We start from the raw sequence: 23,146 nt of genomic DNA on the forward strand, positions 1-23,146 counted from the left end.
TGTCTGGAATCGCTCTCTCTTTGCGTGTGTAATGAGGAACACCTCTAGTTATGTGTTCCCCGTCTCCTTCCCAGCCCTCTATCTTCACATGTAGTTTATAGTATAAATCCTGTAAGTGAGGATAGTATATTTCTAATTGGGCAGCAATTATTTTTTTTACTGAAACATTGAATTCATTTCAAAGATATGTCATGAATGGAATCAAAATAAGTAACTGAATTGGAAATCCTGAACTGCACTGTGGACTCCATCTCTCTCTGTGTGTGTAGTGTTCTCAAGACTCAAGCTATTACACCCATTGCCCCAAGCAACATATTTGTCTGAGGTAAGAGCTCACCTTGTGAATTCCTTGTGGTCTTAGGACAGCATTGCATTTTTACTCACACTGAACTGAGCTGTTAGCAAGCAGTAAAATGGGATGCTGAGCTCCTTAGCTTACCAGGGTCATTCAGGGAGAGACTAGGATCAATGACATTAAAGTCACCCAGCTTGTGGTAATACATTCTCTCTCTTCTTTTTTTTTTTTTTACCTCTACAAGGACCAGGAAGTCAATTTAACATAAAAAAGTATCTTCTGATATAAGAGGGATGCTCCAAATGAAACGACCTGCTTCTTAATGTAATCAATTTTTTGATGTCATGCACAAAGGCTGTCCAACATTTTGCCAGGGTTATTCAAATTTCTCATTACCATGTTGACTGATTACTTATTTCAAATTAACTTTATCTTAGCTGTCTACTCCTGTTATGATACTGGGTGCTGTTATTGAATTATTCATAATACATATTTTGCTGTATAAACATGGTCTAAAATTCTTCAAATATTTACTTTTAACAGCATTGGGTGATTTGTAATGAGTCAAATTGTGTGGCAGCTGAGAGCGAGGTGTGTGTCGTTACCACAGCTACAAAGCCAAAATTGGCTATATCTAAAAAATAAAATAAGTTTTTTGGTCTTAACTTTGGGTTAGGCATAATGTTAGCAGTGTGGTTAAGGTTAGGTTTAAAATCAGATTTTAAGAAGAGAAATTGTAGAAATAGGCGAGGGTTTATGACTTTGTGGCTGTGGTAACTAGGGACGACCGGGGTGTGTTCAAGCCGATCGTTTCAAATCCTACAGACATGCGCACGGCGCTTCGGTTTGAAGAGAATACGCCATATTGAATCACCGTAGACTTCTGCTAGCGATTTTTAGCTAGCTGTTTGAAAAGGACCAGTCTTCTAATGGTCTTCATTTGGCGTTACCATTTCTCTCTGTCTTTGTAACACGGGTTATTATCACATTTCTTTAGTCAGGGCAGTAGTGTATTTTTAACGGGCACATTGATTTGCTTGAAGGGGGTTCAGAAAAAAAGTTGAATGGATCCGAGGCTGGCTTGGAATCAGCCCGAGCAGAAAGGACCTGCGAACGCATTATGGATGCGAATCTGGGAGATTTCTCAGGTACGAGCGAGCTCCGGTCAGCATCATAATAATCAGAACCACAACCTGTATGGGAATTATCCAGCGTTGGACGTTTATAAAAATGTTGCGGCATTGAGCAATAGCATTTGCAGCAACACCACTGCTAGTATGAGCAGCAGCCATCACTGTATTTCAAACCGCACTACTTCTAATCACGGCACTGCATTTTCCTCCTACGGGTCAACGTTACCCAAAGGCAACGTACAGAACATATTGACTCCGTCCAACGCGAACGGTAACAGTGTAACGACAGATTTGTTGGGAGACAGTGGAATGCCCCAAAAGACGGAATCTGGAACGGACAGTCCATCTTCGAACTGCTCGTTGGGAAGGACTTGCGGTGGCAATGTAACGGGAAATAGTAATAAAAATCCTGGAGGTGCCAATCTGTTTTTTAGCTTCAGTGAAAGCATGCATAATAATGTCAACCAATACCACCACCAAAGACATCATCAGGATCACCCTCAGTACAATTTCCAACATAATTGTGTGAAGCGTCACCCGCCATCACCCTTAAATAACCACACTCACCATCCAGGCCGAAGGAAAAGTGACAACAAGGCGAGCACCTATGGGATTAATTACTTGCTTTCTAACTGGACTAATGACAACCATGTTAGCTCGGGGACTGGAACTCCTTGGAAGACGAGGAAATACAGCCCCGGTGTTGATGGGTGAGTATTTTTGATAGGGTCATTGCCCCACTGGGATTGTTTGACGCCAACGCACAGATAGAACAATGAGACAGATATTTCACCGGATGTATAAATGTGTAACATCCGGTTGGCCTTTCACTCACTACCAAATATGGTGATGAGAGGAAGCCCATTGGCCGGCTGTGGGAGAAGATTGGGCAATATGAATTTTGGCCGATTAAATATTTAATCTCCATACAGTTTTCTGTATCCTTAACTATAATATGTAGCTAACAGAGTGGATTGAGTTTTGTAGACTTTACCCTTTGCCAAAGTGAGGGGAAAAATGCGTTGTTTAGAAGTGCAAGGGCGAATTGAGTTATTGCACACACGCGTTTCACAGAGTAAGCGTTCCTTAACGGAAATATGCAATTAAATACTGGAACGCGCCAATATAATCTCACTAGCTCGTGCTTGGCTCTGCCCACCTTGCTTGTTCTGTCCACTGATTAATCTGCGCCCATTGGAAACAACAGGCTCTAGTTTATCTTGAGTTAGTTATACTCTTTGGCTAATTTGCTAATGTTAACCGCGATAACTAGCTATCATGGTTTCCTATTAGTTAACGTTAGCTACTTTTATTTTTGATTGTAAAAATATGTAATCTTGTCATGCATAAAGTCAACCAGTTAACGTGTAATTTTGATGTTTGTTTGATTTGCTGCACGGGTGATAGTAATGCGAATTGTAAACTTTTGCTAGATTGGACTGCAGTGGCTAACCAGTTTTTACTTATTAGCAGTGCATTAGCTAGCTTGCTAAACAGGTAGCGGCTAGCTAACGCTTTGGTAGGGTTAGTTTGCTAATTTATTGGTTATTTAACATATGAATGGTTGGGTAACTTCTAGAATATACGTTTAAGTCACACAAACTTAAAAAGGGGGTCATAGTTAGCCACTTGGAGGATGAACCTCTGACTCAATCTATAGTTATTCAACTATAGCTAGCTAGTTGGCTTGCTAACTACATTCCATATATTATTGTTGATTAGATTAGCCAGCTATATATTTACAAGTTGGTGACCACCGCTATAAAATCAGAGGCTGCAACAAGAACTTCCAGGTGACTAAGATACCTAGATGACTGCTATATCATGAGTTATGATGATTATGATGCCAGTAGATTGTCGACTTGATTCATGATGATGACTGCTAGCTAAGTTTTTGAAAGTATGACATTGACATGATCAGTCCAATCAAAGCTACTGTACATGTAACGTGATTTGACGTAATTTTATCTGTGGCCCACTGTGTGCAGCCGTCTTCATCTGACCTGGCCAAGGCTTTCGACTCTGTCAATCACCGTATTCTTATCGGCAGACTCCACAGCCTTGGTTTCTCTAATGACTGCCTTGCCTGGTTCACTAACTACTTCACAGAGTTCAGTGTGTCAAATCGGAGGGCCTGTTGTCCAGACCTCTGGAGGTCTCTATGGGGGTACCACAGGGTTCAATTCTAGGGCCAACTCTTTTCTCTATATGTCAAAGATGTCGCTCTTGCTGCGGGTGATTCTTTGATCCACCTCTACGAAGACGACACCATTTTGTATACATCTGGCCCTTCTTTGGACACTGTGTTAACAAACCTCCAAAAGCGCTCAATGCCGTACAACACTCCTTCCGTGGCCTCCAACTGCTCTTAAATGCTAGTAAAACTAAATGCATGCTCTTCAACTGATCGCTGCCCGCCCGACTAGCGTCACTACTCTGGACGGTTCTGACTTAGAATATGTGGACAACTATAAATATCTAGGTGTCTGACTAGACTGTAAACTCTCCTTCCAGACTCACATTAAGCATCTCCAATCCAAAATGAAATCTAGAATTGGCTTCCTATTTCGCAACAAAGCCTCCTTCACGAGCGATGTCATTTACAAAATAGCCTCCAACACTGTACTCAGCAAATTGGATTCAGTCTATCACAGTGCCATCCGTTTTGTCACCAGAGCCCCATATACTACCCACCACTGCGACCTGTATGCTCTCGTTGGCTGGTCCTCGCTACATATTCGTTGCCAACCCCACTGGCTCCAGGTCATCTATACGTCTTTGCTAGGTAAAGCTCCTTCTTATCTCAGCTCACTGGTCACCATAGCAGCACCTACCCGTAGGACGCGCTCCAGCAGGTATATTTCACTGGTCATCCCCAAAGCCAACACCCACTTTGGCCGCCTTTCCTTCCAGTTCTCTGCTACTAATGACTGGAACGAATTGCAAAAGTCACTGAAGCTGGAGACTCATATCTCCCTCACTAACTTTAAGCACCAGCTGTCAGAGCAGTTTACCAATCGCTGCAGCTGTACACAGCCCATCTGTAAATAGCCCATCAATCCAACCAACTACCTACCTCATCCCATATTTGTTTTTGTTTTTCTGCTCTTTTGCTCACCAGTATTTCTACTTGCACATCCTCATCTGTACATCTATCACTCCAGTGTTAATTGCTAAATTGTAACTACTTTGCCCCTATGGCCTATTTATTGCTTTACCTCCTTACTTCATTTGTACACACTGTATACAGATTTGTCTATTGTATTATTGACTGTACGTTTGTTTATCCCATGTGTAACTCTGTGTTGTTGTCGCACTGCTTGCTTTATCTTGGCTAGGTCGCAGTTGTAAATGAGAACTTGTTCTCAACTGGCCTACCTGGTTAAATAAAGGTGAAATAAAATGAAGAAATGCTGACCTGTAGTCAACGAACAGCATTTTTGCATAGGTATTCCTCTTGTCCAGATGGGATAGGGCAATGTGATGGCGATTGCATCATCTGTGGGCCTATTGGGGCGTAAGCAAATTGAAGCGGATCTAGGGTGATGGGTAGGGTGGAGGTGATTTGATCCTTGACTAGTCCCTCAAAGCACTTCATGATGTGTGATGACTGCTACGGGGCAATAGTCATTTAGTTCAGTTACCTTTGCTTTCTTGGGAACAGGAACAATGGTGGCCATCTTGAAGCATGCAGGGACAGCGGACTGGGATAGGGAGTGATTGAATTTGTCTGTGAACACACCAGCCAGCTGGTTTGCGCATTCTCTGAGGACGCGGCTTGCGAGGGTCCACTTTGTCCCTATACCGACATTTCGCTTGTTTGATTGCCTTACGGAGGGAATAACTACACTGTTTGTATTCTATCATAATTCCAGTCGCCTTGCCATGATTAAATGTGGTGGTATGTGCTTTGCGCGAATGCTGCCATCAATCCACGGTTTCTGGTTAGGGAAGGTTTTAATAGTCACAGTGGGTACAACATCTCCTATACACCTCCTTATAAACTCGCTCACCAAGTCAGCGTATATGTCAATGTTATTATCTGAGCCTACTCGGAACATATCCCAGTCCACGTGATTGAAGCAATCTTGGAGCTTGGAATCCGATTGGTCAGACCAGCGTTGGATAGACCTAAGCACAGGCGCATCCTTTTTTAGCTTCTGCCTGTAGGAGGGGAGCAACAAGATGGAGTCATGGTCATATTTGCCAAAAGGAGGGCCTTGTATGCATCGAGGAAGTTAGAGTAGCAATGGTCGAGCGTGTTCCTCGCTCGTGTACAGCAATCGATATTGTGATAGAATTTAGGTAGCCTTGTTCTCAAATTAGCTTTGTTAAAATACCTAGCTACAATAAATGCAGCCTCAGGATATATGGTTTCCAGTTTGCATAAAGTCCAGGGAAGTTCCTTGATGGCCGTCTTGGTATCCGCTTGCGGGGGGATATACACGGCTGTGACGATAACCGAGGAGAGTTCTCTTGGGAGATAATACGGTCAGCATTTGACTGTGAGGAATTCTAGGTCAGGTGAACAAAAGGACTTGAGTTCCTGTATGTTGTTACAATTATACCATGACCCGTGAATCATGAAACATAAACCCCCGCCCTTCTTCTTACCAGAGAGATGTTTATTCCTGTTGGTGCGATGTACTAAAGATCCCGTTGGCTGTATGGACTCCGACAGCATGTCCCCAGTTAACCATGTTTCCATGAAATAGAGTATGTTACAGTCCCGGATATCTCTTTGGAAAGCAACTCTTGCCCAGATTTTGACGACTTTATTAACTAGGGACTGGACATTAGCAAGTAATATACTCGGGAGCGGTGGGTGGTGTGCGCGCATCCGAAGCATCACTAGAAGACCGCTCCGGCACCCTCTCCTCCGGCGGCGTTGTTTTGGGTCGGCTTCTGGAATCAGTTCAAATGCCCTGGGAGGTTCAGACAAAGGATCCGCTTTGGGAAAGTCGTATTTCTGGTCGTAGTGCTGGTAAGTTGACGTCTCTCTGATATCCAATAGTTCTTCCCGGTTGTATGTAATAACACTTAAGGTTTTCTGAGCAAACCATGTAATAAATAATACATTAAAAAAATTAAAATACTGCACAGTTTCCTAAGGTTTATAAGCGAAGCTGCCATCTCTGACGGCGCCACCAGGGTCCTAGTAAGTGATAATGACAGTCTCTCTGCTCAGTGTTTCATTCTAAAATCATAGCATAGCGTTTAGGCCTATTCCTAGTGAATAAATTGCTATAGGGTTTTGCTGACCAGTACTACTACTGTTCCTTCCCAGGGGATGTGGATGACTTATGGTGATACGTATAAAAAAAAAATCCTAGATGGCTTCTCCACTACCGCCACACAGTTCTAAGGGATATCTGGGATGTTGAACTTATTTGATAGCCTGGGCGGCAGGTAGCCTAGTGGTTAGAGCGTTGGGCCAGTAACCGAAAGGTTGCTAGATCAAATCCCCGAGCTGACAAGGTAAAAATCTGTCATTCTGCCCCTGAACAAGGCAGTTGTTCATGGGCAGAACCGTCAATGTAAATAAGAATTTGTTCTTATTGTTCTAAATTGCCTAGTTAAATAAAGGTTGAATAAAAATACAAATCAAGCGACTTTGGGTCCTGGAAAAGTGCTATAGATGTCCCATTATTAAAATTATTATCAACATAGGCCTTGGATAAAAAAAATCTCTGCTTCCATGATGGTCTTACTTTTTTCGAGAAGATGCCGGCAGTAGGCCCGACCTGATGACCTTTAAATTCATGAAACAGAACATGTAAATCAACCTATTATTTGACTGGTTTATTATCGGGTGAGCAACTGTGTGCATGTTGTTAACCCTCTCCCTGTTCCCCTGTTCCTCCCCAGTCTCCATGAGGAGGTGGTGGACTTCTACAACTTCATGTCTCCCCAACCCGAGGAGGCTTCTATGAGGAAGGAGGTGGTCAACAGAATCGAGACGGTCATCAAGGAGCTGTGGCCTACTGCCGACGTGAGGACACACACACACCAGAGCTGGGCGTTGAACCAGCACATCAGACATTTTAGCCATTTGTCTACAAATATTGGTACAATATAGTTTTCTTTTTTCTAACTCTCTCTCCAGGTGCAGATATTTGGCAGCTTCAGCACTGGACTCTACCTACCCACAAGGTAAGAGAGCAGTCTTGTTGTGTAATGTGTTGAATCTTGTTCTCAGAATTTGCTCCAGGTGCTTGGCCACCAGTTGACCTACCACCATCTTTTTCTGTTGCCATAGTGACATAGACCTGGTGGTGTTTGGGAAGTGGGAACGCCCTCCGTTGCAGCAATTGGAACAGGCCCTCCGGAAACACAACGTGGCGGAACCTATCTCCATCAAAGTGCTGGACAAAGCTACGGTGAGTTGGTGCTGTGTTTTAAAAGAATGCATACCCAATCTGTTGGGATAGCTTCAATGCTGTTCAAACTGATAACCTGTTAAACTCTGAGTGTTTTAGGCTCTGTACCCATTCAGTCAATTTCATTCAGAAAATAGAAAGTGACCTATCATTCGAAAACTACAGCACTTGTCTTTTTGGAAATCGATCTCAAATCTCACTGCTGGTGATGTCATAAGAATGCCCCCACTACCGTCCACCCTACAGGCCAGAAATCATGCGCAACGGTCATATTCATAGTGTGTATAATTTGGGTCAAGTGACAAAAAGTGAATAAAAATTGTATGCATGGAAAGGGTACACCCTGGTGGTCCTCATAATGCAATGCATTTCTTTACCATCCACATATAATATAACATTACCTTGAATGCATCCTCCATATTCGCCATTGATCAATCTCACTCGTTTCCAATGGGGAAAGTAGTTTGACGTTTCCTTGGCTGTCTGTGTTATTTAAAAAAAATACTTGATAACTAGAAAGTCCCGACCAGTAGGGTAATTTTAAGATGTCAGACTTCAAAATCCATTCTGCCATTTTTGCACAGTGAGGTACTACCCAAACCAGATCAAACCAGACGCATCTATTTTCCGTGTTCCAAAGACACATGTGATCTTCCAGTGGACGAACTGGAAATCAAACATGAGATCTGATTATACCAGTAAAAAGATTACAACTTCAGCTTTATGTATATCATTCCTGTAAGATGAAAAATTAAAGCATGGCACCTTCCACAAGCCCTGCACTTTTAAAATGTCTGTGTCCTTTTGGAATGGTAATTGATTATTTTATTTCAAACCTAGACGTTCAAATCTCTTATTCCCCAACTAAGGGACAATTTTGTAAACATTTTTGTCACTGGCCTACACACAATAACTCTCATGTCAAAGTGTAATTATGTTTTAGTATTTATTTATTTTTCTTTTTTTTCTTCAAATTAATTAAATGAAAAGCTGAAATGTCTTCAGTCAATAAGTATTCAACCCCTTTGTTATAGCAAGCCTAAATACGTTTTAGGAGTAAAAATGTGCTTAACAAGTCGCATAATAAGTTGCATTGACTCTGTGTATAATAATAATGTTTAACATTATTTTTTTAATGACTACCGCATCTCTGTACCCCACACATACAATTATCTTTAAGGTCCCTCAGACAAGCAGTGAATTTCAAACCCAGGTTCAGACACAAAGACCAGGGAGGTTTTCCAATGTCTCACAAACAATGGTGGGTAAAAAAAATGCAGACATTGAATATCCCTTTGAGCATGGTGAAGTTATCACACTTTGGATGGTGTATCAATACACTCAGTCACTACAAAGAAACAGGCATCCTTCCTAACGCAGTTGCCAGATAGGAGGGAAACCGCTCAGGGATTTCACCATGAGGCCAATGGTGACTTTAAAACAGTTACAGAGTTTAATGGCTGTGATAGGAGAAAACTGAGGATGGATCAACATTATAGTTACTTCACAATACTAACCTAATTGACAGAGTGAAATGAAGGAAGCCTCTACAGAATAAAAAATATTCCAAAACACACGTCTTGTTTGCAACAAGGCACTAAAATAATACTGCAGAAAATGTGGCAAAGCAATTCCCTTTTTGTCCTGAACACAATGCAACACATTACTGAGTACCACCCTCTATTTTCAAGCATAGTGGTGGCTGCATCATGTTATGGGTATGCTTGTAATCGTTAAGGACGGAGTTTTTCAGGTTAAAGAAGAAACGTAATGTAATGCAAATCCTAGAGGAAAACCTGGTTCAGTCTGCTTTCCACCAGACACTGGGAGATGAATTCATATTTGAGCAGGACAATAACCTAAAACACAAGGCCAAACATATACTGCAGTTACTTACCAAGAAGACCATGACAGAGTTAGGTTTGACTTAAATCTGCTTGAAAATCTATGGCAAAACCTGAAAAATGGTTGTCTAGCAATGATCAACAACCAATTTGACAGAGCTTGAATAATTTTTTAAAAGAATAATGTGCAAATGTTGCACAATCCAGATGTGGAAAGCTCTTGAAGACTTACCCAGAAAGATTCACAGCTGTAATTGCTGCCAAAGATGATTCTAACATGTATTGACTCTGAGTTAAATACTTATAAAATAAAGATGTGTTACTGTTTATTTATATACAGTACCAGTCAAACGTTTGGACACACCTACTCATTCCAGGGTTTTTCTTTCTTTTTACTATTTTCTACATTGAAAAATAAAAGTGAAGACATCAAAACTATGAAATAACACGTATGGAATCATGTAGTAACCAATATTTTTTAGATTTGAGATTCTTCAAAGTAGCTACCCTTTGCCTTGATGAAAGCTTTGCACACTCTTGGCATTCTCTCAACCAGCTTTATGCATCAGTCACCTGGAATGCTTTTCAATTAACAGTTGTGCCTTAACTTTTTACTCTGTCCCAGATGCTAATATATGCATATTATTATTACTATTGGATAGAAAACACTCTGATGTTTCTAAAACTGTTTGAATTATGTCTGTGAGTATAACAGAACTCATATGGCAGGCAAACTTCCAAACAGGAAGTGGAAATTCTGGGGCTGGTTGATGTTAAAATCATTGTGTATTCACATCCCAGTAAGATATGGATCTGTTCGCACTTCCTACGCCTTCCACTAGATGTCAACAGTCAGTAGAACGTGGAATAAAGCCTCTAGTGTGATGTGGGGCCGGATGGCAGCTATTTGAGTCAGTGGTCTGGCAGAATGCTAGTTCCTGGTCACGCGCGCTAGTCATGATATGGCCATGTTGGAACGTTATTGGATATATATGATAACAACATCCTGAAGATTGATTCTCTACTTAATTTGACCAGTTTATTCGACCTGGAATATAACTTTTTGAAGTTTTTCGTCCGAGTTCGCCTGGACCGGCGCCAGCGTTTGGACATGTGAACTAAAAGTTTTAGCAAAAGTAGCTAATTGGACACTAGTAATGGACATTATCGAACAAAACAACGATTTATTGTGGAACTAGGATTCCTGGCACTGCATTCTGATGAAAGATCATCAAAGGTAAGGGAATATTTATGATGTAATTTCGTATTTCTGTTGACTCCAACATGGCGGAGAAATGTTGTGTATTTCTGAGCGCCGTCTCAGATTATTGCATGGTATGCTTTTTCCTAAAGTTAAAAAAAAAATCTGACACAGCGGTTGCATTAAGAACCAGTGTATCTTTAATTATATGTAAAACATGTATCTTTCATCAAAGTTTATGATGAGTATTTCTGTTATTTGACGTGGCTCTCTGTAATTACTCCGGATATTTTGGAGGCATTTCTGAACATGGTGCCAATGTAAACCGAGATTTGTGGATATAAATATGCACATTATCGAACAAAACATAAATGTATTGTGTACCATGATGTCCTATGAGTGTCATCTGATGAAGATTATCAAAGGTTAGTGATTTCATTTTATCTCTATTTCTGCTTTTGTGACTCTATCTTTGGCTGGGAAAAATGGCTGTGTGTTTTTGGGATTTGGTGGTGATCTAACATAAATATATGTTGTGTTTTCACTGTAAAACATTTAAAAAATCAGACACGATGGGTAGATTAACAAGATGTTTATCTTTCATTTGCTGTATTGGACTTGTTAATGTGTGAAAGTTACATATTTCAAAAAAATATTTTTGACATAAATATATGTTGTGTTTTCACTGTAAAACATTTTAAAAATCAGACACGATGGGTAGATTAACAAGATGTTTATCTTTCATTTGCTGTATTGGACTTGTTAATGTGTGAAAGTTACATATTTCAAAAAAATATTTTTGACATAAATATATGTTGTGTTTTCACTGTAAAACATTTTAAAAATCAGACACGATGGGTAGATTAACAAGATGTTTATCTTTCATTTGCTGTATTGGACTTGTTAATGTGTGAAAGTTACATATTTCAAAAAAATATTTTCCAATATTATTTTTTTGCCTTTTCAGCGGAATGTTGTGGGTGTTCCGCTAGCGGAACCCCTGGGCTAGATAGGTTAAAAGTTAATTTGTGGAATTAATTTCCTTCTTAATGCCTGAAAAATGGTTGTCTAGGGATGGAATACAGAAGATAGCCCTATTTGGTAAAAGACCAGGTCCATATTACGGCAAGAACCGCTCAAGTAAGCAAAGAGAAACGACAGTCCATCATTACATTAAGACATGAAGGTCAGTCAATGCGGAACATTTCAAGAACTTTGAAAGTTTCTTCAAGTGCAGTCGCAAAAACCATCAAGCTCTATGATGAAACTGGCTCTCATGAGGACCACCACAGGGAAAGAAGACCCAGAGTTACCTCTGCTGCAGAGGACAAGTTCATTAGAGTGACTGGCCTCAGAAATTGCAGCCCAAATAAATGCTTCACAGAGTTCAAGTAACAGACACATCTCAACATTAACTGTTCAGAGGAGACTGTGTGAATCAGGCCTTCATGGTCGAATTGCTRCAAAGAAACCACTACTAAAGGACCAAATAAGAAGGAGAGACTTGCTTGGGCCAAGAAACACGCCCAATGGACATTAGATCGGTGGAAATCTGTCCTCCAAATTTGATGTGTTTGGTCTGATGAGTCCAACCGCCATGTGACGCAGAGTAGGTGAACGGATGATCTCCGCATGTGTGGTTCCCACYGTGAAGCATGGAGGAGGAGGTGTGGGGGTGCTTGCTGGTGACGCTGTTGGTGATTTATTTAGAATTCAAGGCACACTTTACCAGCATGGCTACCACAGCATTCTGCAGTGATAGGCCATCCCATCTGGTTTGCGCTTAGTGGGACTATCATTTGTTTTTCAACAGGACAATGACCCAACACACCTTCAGGCTGTGTAAGGGCTACTTGACCAAGAAGTAGAGTGATGGGAGTGCAGCATCAGATGACCTGGCCTCCAATTGAGATGGTTTGGGATGAGTTGGACCGCAGAGTGAAGGAAAAGCAGCCAACAAGTCCTCAGGATGTGTGGGAACTCCTTCAAGACTGTTGGAGAAACATTTCAGGTGAAGCTGGTTGAGAGAATGCCAAGAGTGTGCAAAGCTGTCATCAAGGCAAAGGGTGGCTACTTTGAAGAATATAAAATATATTTTCATTTGTTAAAAACTTTTTTGGTTATTACATGATTCCTTATGTGTTATTTTATAGTTTTGATGTCTGCACTATTATTCTACAATGTAGAAAATAGTTTTAAAAAATAAAGAAAAACCCTTGAATGAGTAGGTGTCCAAACTTTTGACTGATGCTGTATTTATTTATTTATTTATTTTTATTTTTACAAATGTTCGAATTTTTCTTCCACTGTGATGTTAGAGTAGTTTGTGTAGATCGTTAAAAATGATGGCTGTGTGTTTTTTCGATAAAATATGACCATTTAAGTCCATTTTAATCCCACTTTGTAACACAAAAAATGTGAAAAAAAGTAAAGAGATGTGAATCCTTTCTGAAGGCATTGTAGATGGGGGTAATTAACATATTAAACAGCCTATGTGAATGCAGCCTATACACACCGCTGTCTTCCCAAAATAATGCAAACGAAATTAAATGCTAAAGTAGTAGCCTAGTTATTCATTCATGCATGCACATTTTTTGGGGTGAATATCAGTTTGGCAACTGTGAATGCGAACAAATTAATGCGAAAGAAACACTGGTACCAAGTAGGCCGAGTAAACAAAATATCAGATCAATAAAGGCATAACACAATCTACATTCAGGCTAGTTACATTAACAGTAAACAAAGCAGTAAATAAAAGGCGATTGGAGATCCAAATAACCAAAACATCCTGCTACAGTGAGATGCAGCCACGCACAGCTGTCTTGCTAAATAAATAGGCCTATAGGCCTGCTTCAAACATGGAAAATCATGGCGCTCATGAGTTCAGCAGCACGCTTTCATATGACACATTCCACTTTTGTGGATCAAATTTGACCCACACAATCAATTAAGCAATGCCAGCCTACCATAACCATGTTTCTAATACGTACATTTCCATTTACAATCACAAAAACCATTAAGCTACCATTGAAACCATAATAGAATTTATCTATTCCCATACGGAAACATACAGATACTGTTGAAGTCAGAAGTTTACATACACTTAGGTTGGAGTCATTAAAACTCTTTTTTCAACCACTCCACAAATTTCTTGTTAACAAACTATAGTTTTAGCAAGTCGGTTAGGACATCTACTTTGCATCACACAAGTAATTTTTCCAACAATTGTTTACAGACAGATTATTTCACTTATAATTCACTGTATCACAATTCCAGTGGGTCAGAAGTTTACATACACTAAGTTGACTGTGCCTTTAAACAACTTGGAAAATTCCAGAAAATTATGTAATGGCTTTAGAAGCTTCTGATAGGCTAATTGACATCATTTGAGTCAATTGGAGGTGTACCTGTGGATGTATTTTAAGGCCTACCTTCAAACTCAGTGCCTCTTTGCTTGACATCATGGGAAAATCAAAAGAAATCAGCCAAGACCTCAGAAGAAAATTGTAGACCTCCACAAGTCTGGTTCATCTTTGGAGCAATTTCCAAATGCCTGAAGGTACCACGTTCATCTGTAAAACAATAGTACACAAGTATAAACACCATGGGACCACGCAGCCGTCATACCGCTCAGGAAGGAGACATGTTCTGTCTCCTAGAGATGAACGTACTTTGGTACAAAAAGTGCAAATCAATCCCAGAACAACAGTAAAGGATCTTGTGAAAATGCTGGAGGAAACAGGTACAAAAGTATCTATACCCACAGTAAAACAAGTCCTATATCGACATAACCTGAAAGGCCGCTCAGCAAGAAAAGCAACTGCTCCAAAACTGCCATAAAAAAGCCAGAATACGGTTTCCAACTGCACATAGGGGACAAAGATCGTACTTTTTGGAGAAATGTCCTCTGGTCTGATGAAACAAAAATAGAACTGTTTGGCTATAATGACCATTGTTACGTTTGGAGGAAAAGGGGAATGCTTGCAAGCCGAAGAACACCATCCCAACCGTGAAGCACGGGGGTGGCAGCATCATGGTGTGGGGGTGCTTTGCTGGCAGGAGGGACTGGTGCACTAAACAAAATAGATGGCATCATGAGGGAGGAAAATTAGGTGGATATATTGAAGCAACATCTCAAGACATCAGTCAGGAAGTTAAAGCTTGGTCGCAAATGGGTCTTCCAAATGGACAATTACCCCAAGCATACTTCCAAAGGTGTGGCAAAATGGCTTAAGGACAACAAAGTCAAGGTATTGGAGTGGTCATCACAAAGCCCTGACCTCAATCGCATAGAAAATTTGTGGGCAGAACTGAAAAAGCGTGTGCGAGCAAAGGAGCCTAACAACCTGACTCTGTTACACCAGCTCTGTCAGGAGGAATGGGCCAAAATTCACCCAACTTATTGTGGGAAGCTTGTGGAAGGCTACCCGAAACGTTTGACCCAAGTTAAACAATTTAAAGTCAATGCACCCAAATACCAATTGAGTGTATGTAAACTTCTGACCCACTGGGAATGTGATGAAAGAATTTAAAGCTGAAATAAATGATTCACTCTACTTTTATTCTGACATTTCACATTCTTAAAATGAAGTGGTGATCCTAACTGACCTAAGACAGGGAATTTTTACTTGGATTAAATGTCAGGAATTGTGAAAAACTGAGTTTAAATGTATTTGGCTATGGTGTATGTGAACTTTCGACTTCAACTGTATGTACTGTAGCTATACCCTGGGGCATAATTTGGATTTCCTGCATTGGAATTATACAGATTTCCGCTTATATCATGCTGTACCACAATAAACACACGTTCAATTGCCGAGACCATTTGAGTGCTTTTGACCAAGAAGTGACCAGTTGGTGTGAATTGTCCGCTGCGCTCTATCAGCACCATGGACAGCCCTCTACACACTAAACGAGGCTGTTGAAAACCTAGGCTGTTGGCTAAGGTAGTCATTTTGCCATTCCATATCCTAGGTTTTTGCTGAAATGACGCCACGTTCTCTACCACCAAGATTTTGATAAAAACCAACCAGCAAGAATGTTTCTTTTCAGAAGAGTTGCAGCCTCCTTGATGCTCTGTGGAACTTCCTGAGTAATTGATCATTCCATTATCCCTGAAATATTATTGTAAGATCCCCTTCAAATGACAGTTGGATTAGTTGAGCTTTCCTCAGATGTAGTGTGCTTCTTCTGTGCTGTCTGAACACGTTTGTCAGTGGAAAATGAGATCCATGTGTCAGTGCAGTAAGCACGGTCAGCATAGCGGAGAGAGAACCAGAGAATCATTGCAGTGTATAGTGGGGTCCTCATTGGAGCTGGAGCGGGTGATTCTTTTTCAGCCCAACTGGCGAGCAACACTAAACTCTGCTCCCACCAAATTAGTTTTGCTTAGCTCTAGCAGTGGTTTCACCTTTTTCACATCTAGAAAGTCATGGCTCTCCACGTCAAAGGCACACAGGGCCTCCACCATTTGGCTGTTGTGTTCGCTGAATCATTCTGACATTTCACCAATGACGGCATCCAAGAAGTATTTTACACTCAGTCTCTTCTCCTCTGTCCTGCTGGACTACTGTACTGCTAATAACACTAGCACTTTTTACAGCTAGCTAAGAAGCTAACTAAACTGTAGTGGTAGGGCGTGAAGCGGAGTTGCTTGAAGCAGCTTCAACGGTAAACATGACCCCACCCTTATAAATGAAATATTACAGGCGGAGGAGTATCGCGTTATCCATTTAGCCAACCACCCAAAGGAGTCTTACCTAACCACCCCAGTGGCTTTCCATATCCCCCTTCACACACTGCGGTGCGCTCTGTCCATTGTACTGACGCAGTGCAGCAGAAATACAGATTTTGCGCCAACCTGTCACTCAATCATCATCATCTAAACATTTTTGCTATTTTTATATAGGGACATAGAACTTAAGCTGAGGAGGCACAAGTTTAAACTGAGGGGGCTAAGCCGTTTTTGCCCCCTTGTGGAGCCGGCTCCGCCTCTTTAATAGTCATGACGTTGCTGTACAGATATATCAGAATCCCACGGCACTTACCCTTCTAACAGTGCTAAGCATGTGTTTGTAGGACTTACATTTCGATTTCAAAATTATATCTAATTAGGGTAGGTTACAATTTGTGTCGCTTAGAAAATGACACCAGAGAGCGTCAGAATTGAACAGGATAAACAAGTAGATGAGACTTAGTTGAATGTACAACAAGTGTGCACTAAGGATTGGATCTGAGAATTGAGCGGGAATGAAAGTGAAATGGATGTGAAATAAACTTTGTTTATTTTTATGAAAAGTCAATGTTTCTCTTCTTTTTCCCAGGTGCCAATCATCAAGCTGACTGACCAGGAGACAGACGTCAAAGTGGACATCAGCTTCAATGTGGAGACGGGAGTCAAAGCTGCTCTCTTCATCAAGGACTACACAAAGGTGAGAACAGTAGCATTCGTAGTTTTTTATTTTAGCTTCATTTTCCCAAGACAGAGATGAGGTAGTCATTCAATAATCATATGAAACACTATTATTGCACTCAGAGTGAGTTCATGCAACTTATTTTAACTTAAGCACATTTTTACTCCTGAACTTATTATTAGGCTTGCCATAACAAAGGAGTTTAATACTTATTGACTTAACACATTTCAGCTTTTCATTTTGAGTTAATTAGTAAAAAAAAAACTTTAAAAAAACATAATCCCACTTTGACATTATGGGATGTTGTATGTGCATGTGTAGGCCAGTGACACAAAATCTAAATGTAATCAATTTAAAATTCAGGCAGTAAAACAACAACATCTGGAAAAAGTCAAGGGGTGTGAATACTTTCTGAAGGCACTGTATGCATTTTAAATTTGACTCTATACTCCAGCATTTTGGATTTGAGATGGAATGTTCCATATTGGGCGAGATCAGAGAATGTACACCTGCACATTGGTTCAGAGTGGTGTCGTCTGGTGTAATGTAGGGTTTTCCCGCTCAAATGAACCGTGCTTTTACTTCTCTAGCCAATCTCATTAGTTCTGCAGTAGTGCCTATGCCCTAGGGGTTAGGTGGAGATTTGGTGATAGGCCTACAATATGCTGTCAGTAAAGGAATTTCTCTGACCTGTCCTTTATTCAATGACATAATCCAACGTCACCAGAACCATAACGAATGAGTCTTTGTCCCATTGACAACCGCAGCCCCAAAATCAGCATATGATTTAAAAATGAGAACCTGTAAAAAGGAGGCGAATTGTATTTCAAGTAGTGATCCTCATACTAAGTTACATATTTTCATTAAATAAAGACTTTTTCATCGTCTAATTTGAAATAATTCCCACTTTTAATAGGTGCTCTGCTCCTCAATGATTGTGTAAATTGAGCAGCGATTCGATTCTCTCCTTACTGTTTTTAATCTCTCTCGCCCTCCTTCCCCCCTTTCTCTCTCGGGCCCCTACAGAGGTATCCCGTGCTGCCTTACCTGATCTTTGTGCTGAAGCAGTTTCTGCTCCAGAGAGATCTCAGCGAGGTGTTCACTGGAGGAATCAGCTCCTACTGCCTCATCCTGATGGTCATTAGCTTCCTCCAGGTACACACACAAACGAGCGTACGCACACACACACACACACACACACACACACACACACACACACAACACAAACACACACACTCACACACCCACTTCCACACACGTGTCAACTAGGAACATGTGTATCAGTTGGGAAGTTGGCACGTTGATTGTAAGTGTGTACATAAGATGTCCTGCTATTCTCTCACTCTATCTCTCTATCCATCATCATCCATCCAGCTCCACCCAAGAATTGACGCCAGTAGCCCCAACATCAACTTGCATTCTGCTGATTGAGTTCTTGAGCTTTACGCCGCCATTTTAACTACCTGAAGACGGGCATCCGGTCAAGAACGAGGGGCCTACATGCCAAGGAGGACATGACGAAGGTTATGAACAACGGCTACAGACCTCCATGCTCTGTATAGAGGACCACTGATGCCAGGTGTGTGTGTGTGTGTGCGCATCTAATGGTGTGCAGGACTGAGTGTATTGCTGCATCTGACGGTGTGCTGGACAGTGTTTGAGCAAATGTGTTGTGTTTTCCATTGGTAAGGTGTTGCCATAGTTTGTATGGGCCGATTCTAGGTGTTTAACCGTGTGGGTGTGGTGTCCAGGTAAACGACGTTGGCAGAGTTCCGTCACGGAGGCCATGCGAATGTCAAGCAGTGAGCTGTGTTGACTGACGCTTACTATATCTCCTTGGTCACGCCGTGTTCACTTTCGCGTAGCACCATGCTCCTACCTGTGTCGCGCAGTAGGACATTCGACAGTAGGATCTGTTCCCCACTCTTTCAGAACGTTTTGTTGTGTCAACCCGGCCTAGAAATGTTTGTACATGAATTGTAACATGAGTATCTACGAACGAGTAAGATTGTCAAATAAATAATTGGGTTGTGTTGGACAAGGTAACTGAAATCCCGCTGTGCAACTTTTAAGTCCTGACCCTTTTTCCCTCGGGTTTCCTCAATATCCCGCAGCACTTTGGAGGGATAAATTTCCAAGGCTGACCCAGGAAGAGGTGATTGACTACAGGGAGTGGATCATTGACACAGTGGCGAGGAAGGCACCTCGCCCGCATGGTAGTACCGGGGTAGATGTATGCTGATTGTTGTGTGTGTGTGTGTGTGTGTGTGTGTGTTGTGTGTGTGGGTGTGTCTGTGTGTGGTGGTGTGTGTGTGTGGTGGTGTGTGGGTGTGTGTGGTTGTGTTGTTGTGTGTGTGGGTAGTGTGTGTACGAAAATAACCTGTGTGTGTAACCTCTGCGTAAAATAAGTCTTGACTCTTTTATGGCAGGTTTTGTGTGCGTATATTGACCTGTGTGTGCAAGGGTAACCTTTTGTTGTCTCGTATGGCAGTTTGGGAAGTGTGTGTTGCTGTGTATAATAACCTGTTTCTCTCTTTAGGTTCTGTCCTGGCGCAGGACCCAGCACGGTGTGTGTTGGGTTTAGGTGTGGAGGAACAGAGGGACTCAGTCTCCCCTCACAGTGCAGACTCCCCCATGTCCCTGTCCAGTCCTCACCAACACTCCTCAGCCTCCTCGGTCTCCTCTCTGTCCGGGTCAGACAACGTAAGGGCACAGACACATACAATAAACACACACACTGCAGTCTTTATGATGAACTATATAAATGCAATTGTGTTAATGATTTGACAGCTGATCATGTTTTAAGCCCTCCCCTCTGCTGTGTGTTTCAGGACTCTGATTCGACGCCATGCCCTGGCCGCCCTCCGGCACTGCCCCCCTACACCCTCCAGTCTCTGGGTATGACTCTACCCCTGGGCCTGGCACTGGGCAAGCCTGGCATCAACCAGCAGCACCTCATCATGTCCCCTGGCTCACAGGTACAGAACCTAGCAGCTACTGACCTTTGTGTTGTTAGAGATGGGAGAGTTTAGCGTGATGGATCAACATGTTCTGTGAGTGGGACAGTAAAGGTAGACTCAGCAACGCATTAAGTATAAACGATATCTGGCCAGTTTCCGCAACAACTAAGAGCGTTGAAGCACGAGGCTAAACTTCTCTGCTGTTTTGGTCCCGTAGATACCACGTTGTAGCAGGGTGAAGTGCATCCGTGCACATCCACAGGTATCCACAAAGTCTTGCATCTTAATGTCTGCGGTGCTGCTTGTGCCAGCATCATACAGCAGAGTCTACCTTTTACGTTTATAAAAAAGAAAAAACAGCATTCCTGAATTTCCAGCTCCATCTTATCATTAAGATTTGTCATATCTATATATTTTTTAAATTCTATGAAATGGTCTCCATGCCTTGTGTTTTTGTACTCACATCCCAGTAACAGGGATTGTGAAATGGTGATCTAAAGCTGTTTGTGATTGGACGTGTGATGGCTCAAAATGTCTCCCTTCCTTCCAGGCGTGTATGTCTTTGCCCAGTGGCCTGACGATGCACTCCTTACCTGTCAGACAGGTGGGTATAGACATGACCCCCCCTACCCACCACCCTGCCCACCATAACCCTCATGTCCCATCCAACCCCCAGCCTCTGTCCAGCCCCCACCCCACCAGCTACACACACCAGGTAGGCGCCGGCCGCAATTACGGCTACACACACTAGACTGGGGCAACCTCTTTGTCTTTCTCTCTCCTTTAAGACTCCTCACCTCTCACTTTCTTATTTCTGCTCTCTTTTTTGCTTTCCAACGCATCTTGCTTTCTTTTCTCCCTCTTTCTCTCCTCCCCCTGTTTCTCTCTGTTCTCTCAATCTGTCCCTCTTGGTTTCATGATTACATTGTTGTATTGAATATCTGCAAGATTTAACTGAATATAGGATTCCTTTCGTAGAGCACTTTGCTTTTAGTATGTGTGTGTGTGTGTTGATTCAGGTTTCAAACACTCAATGACTTGAATTCTAACTCTTCATCGCTTCTCTCTCTCTCTCTCTCTCTCCAGAATGGTCCTAAGTTTCACGTGAAAGGCTTCCACAATCCAGCTGTGGTCCACAGTCCCGCCCTGGCCAACCGCGCCCACACGCACCCTCTCACACACGCCCACACACACTCACACACGCAGTACCGCAACACCTGGCGCCGTCGGAAGAGGGACAGCCTGCCAGTAAGCCTGAGCAGATAAAGGATAAAACATCCCCCTTTTCCTCTCCTCCTGCCTTCATCCCTCTCTCATTCTGACTGATTGGGAAGACAACTTCATGAGACAATGCTCCCTGCTGTTCAACTTGGAGGACAGGCAGGCAGAGGCACCAGACCAGCATTGGGATTCATTCAACAATTTGGGCTGCTGAACTTTGGCCCCGAGGAGGGAAAGAAGTGTAGCTCTGGGAAAACTCTTTCTCCATCGCTCATCCTCTCCCCATTTCTGCATGTTTTTTACTGCGCAATGAACCAACGGCCAACGATACGGGAACGAGCAGTGCGGCTAGCGAACAGAACGCAGCGCAACCCAACGTGCATTCTGACCCCAGAACTTTTCCGCAGCTCTCCAGTCTGCTCTTTCACTTCCTGTTTGGGATCCACATTTTGTTTTCTTTTTGTTAATGTTTATTGTTCACATTAATATTAAAATAATGGCGCTTTGCCCATTTTCACATACGTTCAAGGAGGCTGAGGATAGTGACATCTTTGCCAGGTGGAAGTAGCGAAAGCCCAGTGTCGTGTTGTAAATTGAGTTTATTTTTGTTTTTTTGACTGGGTTGCGTTGTGAAGGCCTTTGTCCTTGAACCCCGCAGCCAAGCTGTATCTTATTCAGTGTTCACACAATGGACGGTTCCTAATTTGTGCAATAATGTGTTCTATTTTTTTTTAAATCTTATCAATCTTTATTTAATTTTATTATTCGTGTATGTAAAGGAATTTTGGTGTTATGCTTTTAAGATTGTATTTTTTTTCCCAAGAGTTTACAAAACCTTTCCCCAGATGGCCTCCGGTCTGGAGAGTGTGTGACGGAGTGTGTGTCTGTGTCATGAGTGTGTGTCAATTGGTGAGTTGTGTGTATCTTGTTGGTGTCAAAGTATAGTTGAACCCCCCCATGGGTGTTTTATAATGTGTGAAAAGGAAGAATCAGAAGGAGCTAAGTCACTTCAGACTACTGCAATGCAACCTCTATTGTTGACAGGTTAAATGTCTGTAATCTCACATTGTCTCACTAGATGGAGCTCTTACTACAGCAGAGTCACAGTGGACTGACTGACTGACTGACTGACTGACTGAGCTCTAACTATAGCAGAGTCACAGTGGACTGACTGACTGACTGACTGACTGACTGACTGACTGACTGACTGACTGACTGACTGACTGACTCTTACGATGCAGAGTCCAGTGGACTGACTGACTGAGCTCTTACTATAGCAGAGTCACAATGGACTGACTGACTGACCTGACCCTGAGACTGAGCTCTAATATAGCAGAGTCACAGTGGACTGGACTGACCTGACTGACTGACTGACTGCTGACTGACTGACTGCACTGACTGAGCTCTTACTACAGCAGAGTCACAGTGGACTGACTGACTGACTGAGCTCTTACTACAGCAGTCACAGTGGACTGACTGACTGACTGAGCTCTTACTATAGCAGAGTCACAAGTGGACTGACGACTGACTGACGACTGACGACTGACTCTTACTATAGCAGAGTCACAGTGGACTGACTGACTGTTACTATAGCAGATCACATGGACTGACTGACTGACTGACTGACTGAGCTCTTACTATAGCAGAGTCACAGTGACTGACGACTAGCTCTTACTACAGCAGAGTCACAGTGGACTGA

The 23,146-nt window shown here is 42.1% G+C and overlaps 1 protein-coding gene across 1 annotated transcript; it reads left to right on the forward strand.

Annotated features, from left to right (window-relative positions):
- Positions 1-1,133: 1,133 nt before the first annotated feature.
- LOC111955568 (terminal nucleotidyltransferase 4A-like) lies at positions 1,134-22,638 on the forward strand. Its single transcript, XM_023975777.2, is given in 14 exon segments — positions 1,134-2,138; positions 7,297-7,420; positions 7,535-7,581; positions 7,688-7,808; positions 17,177-17,284; positions 18,293-18,421; positions 18,641-18,681; positions 18,683-18,709; positions 18,711-18,822; positions 19,018-19,068; positions 19,688-19,969; positions 20,098-20,244; positions 20,777-20,941; positions 21,313-22,638. Coding segments are annotated over 14 exon segments (2,313 nt in total). The 5' UTR covers positions 1,134-1,359; the 3' UTR covers positions 21,493-22,638.
- The last annotated feature ends 508 nt before the right edge of the window (positions 22,639-23,146 follow it).

This window comes from Salvelinus sp. IW2-2015, linkage group LG31, assembly GCF_002910315.2.
Source record: "Salvelinus sp. IW2-2015 linkage group LG31, ASM291031v2, whole genome shotgun sequence".
NCBI classification, from domain to species: domain Eukaryota; kingdom Metazoa; phylum Chordata; class Actinopteri; order Salmoniformes; family Salmonidae; genus Salvelinus; species Salvelinus sp. IW2-2015.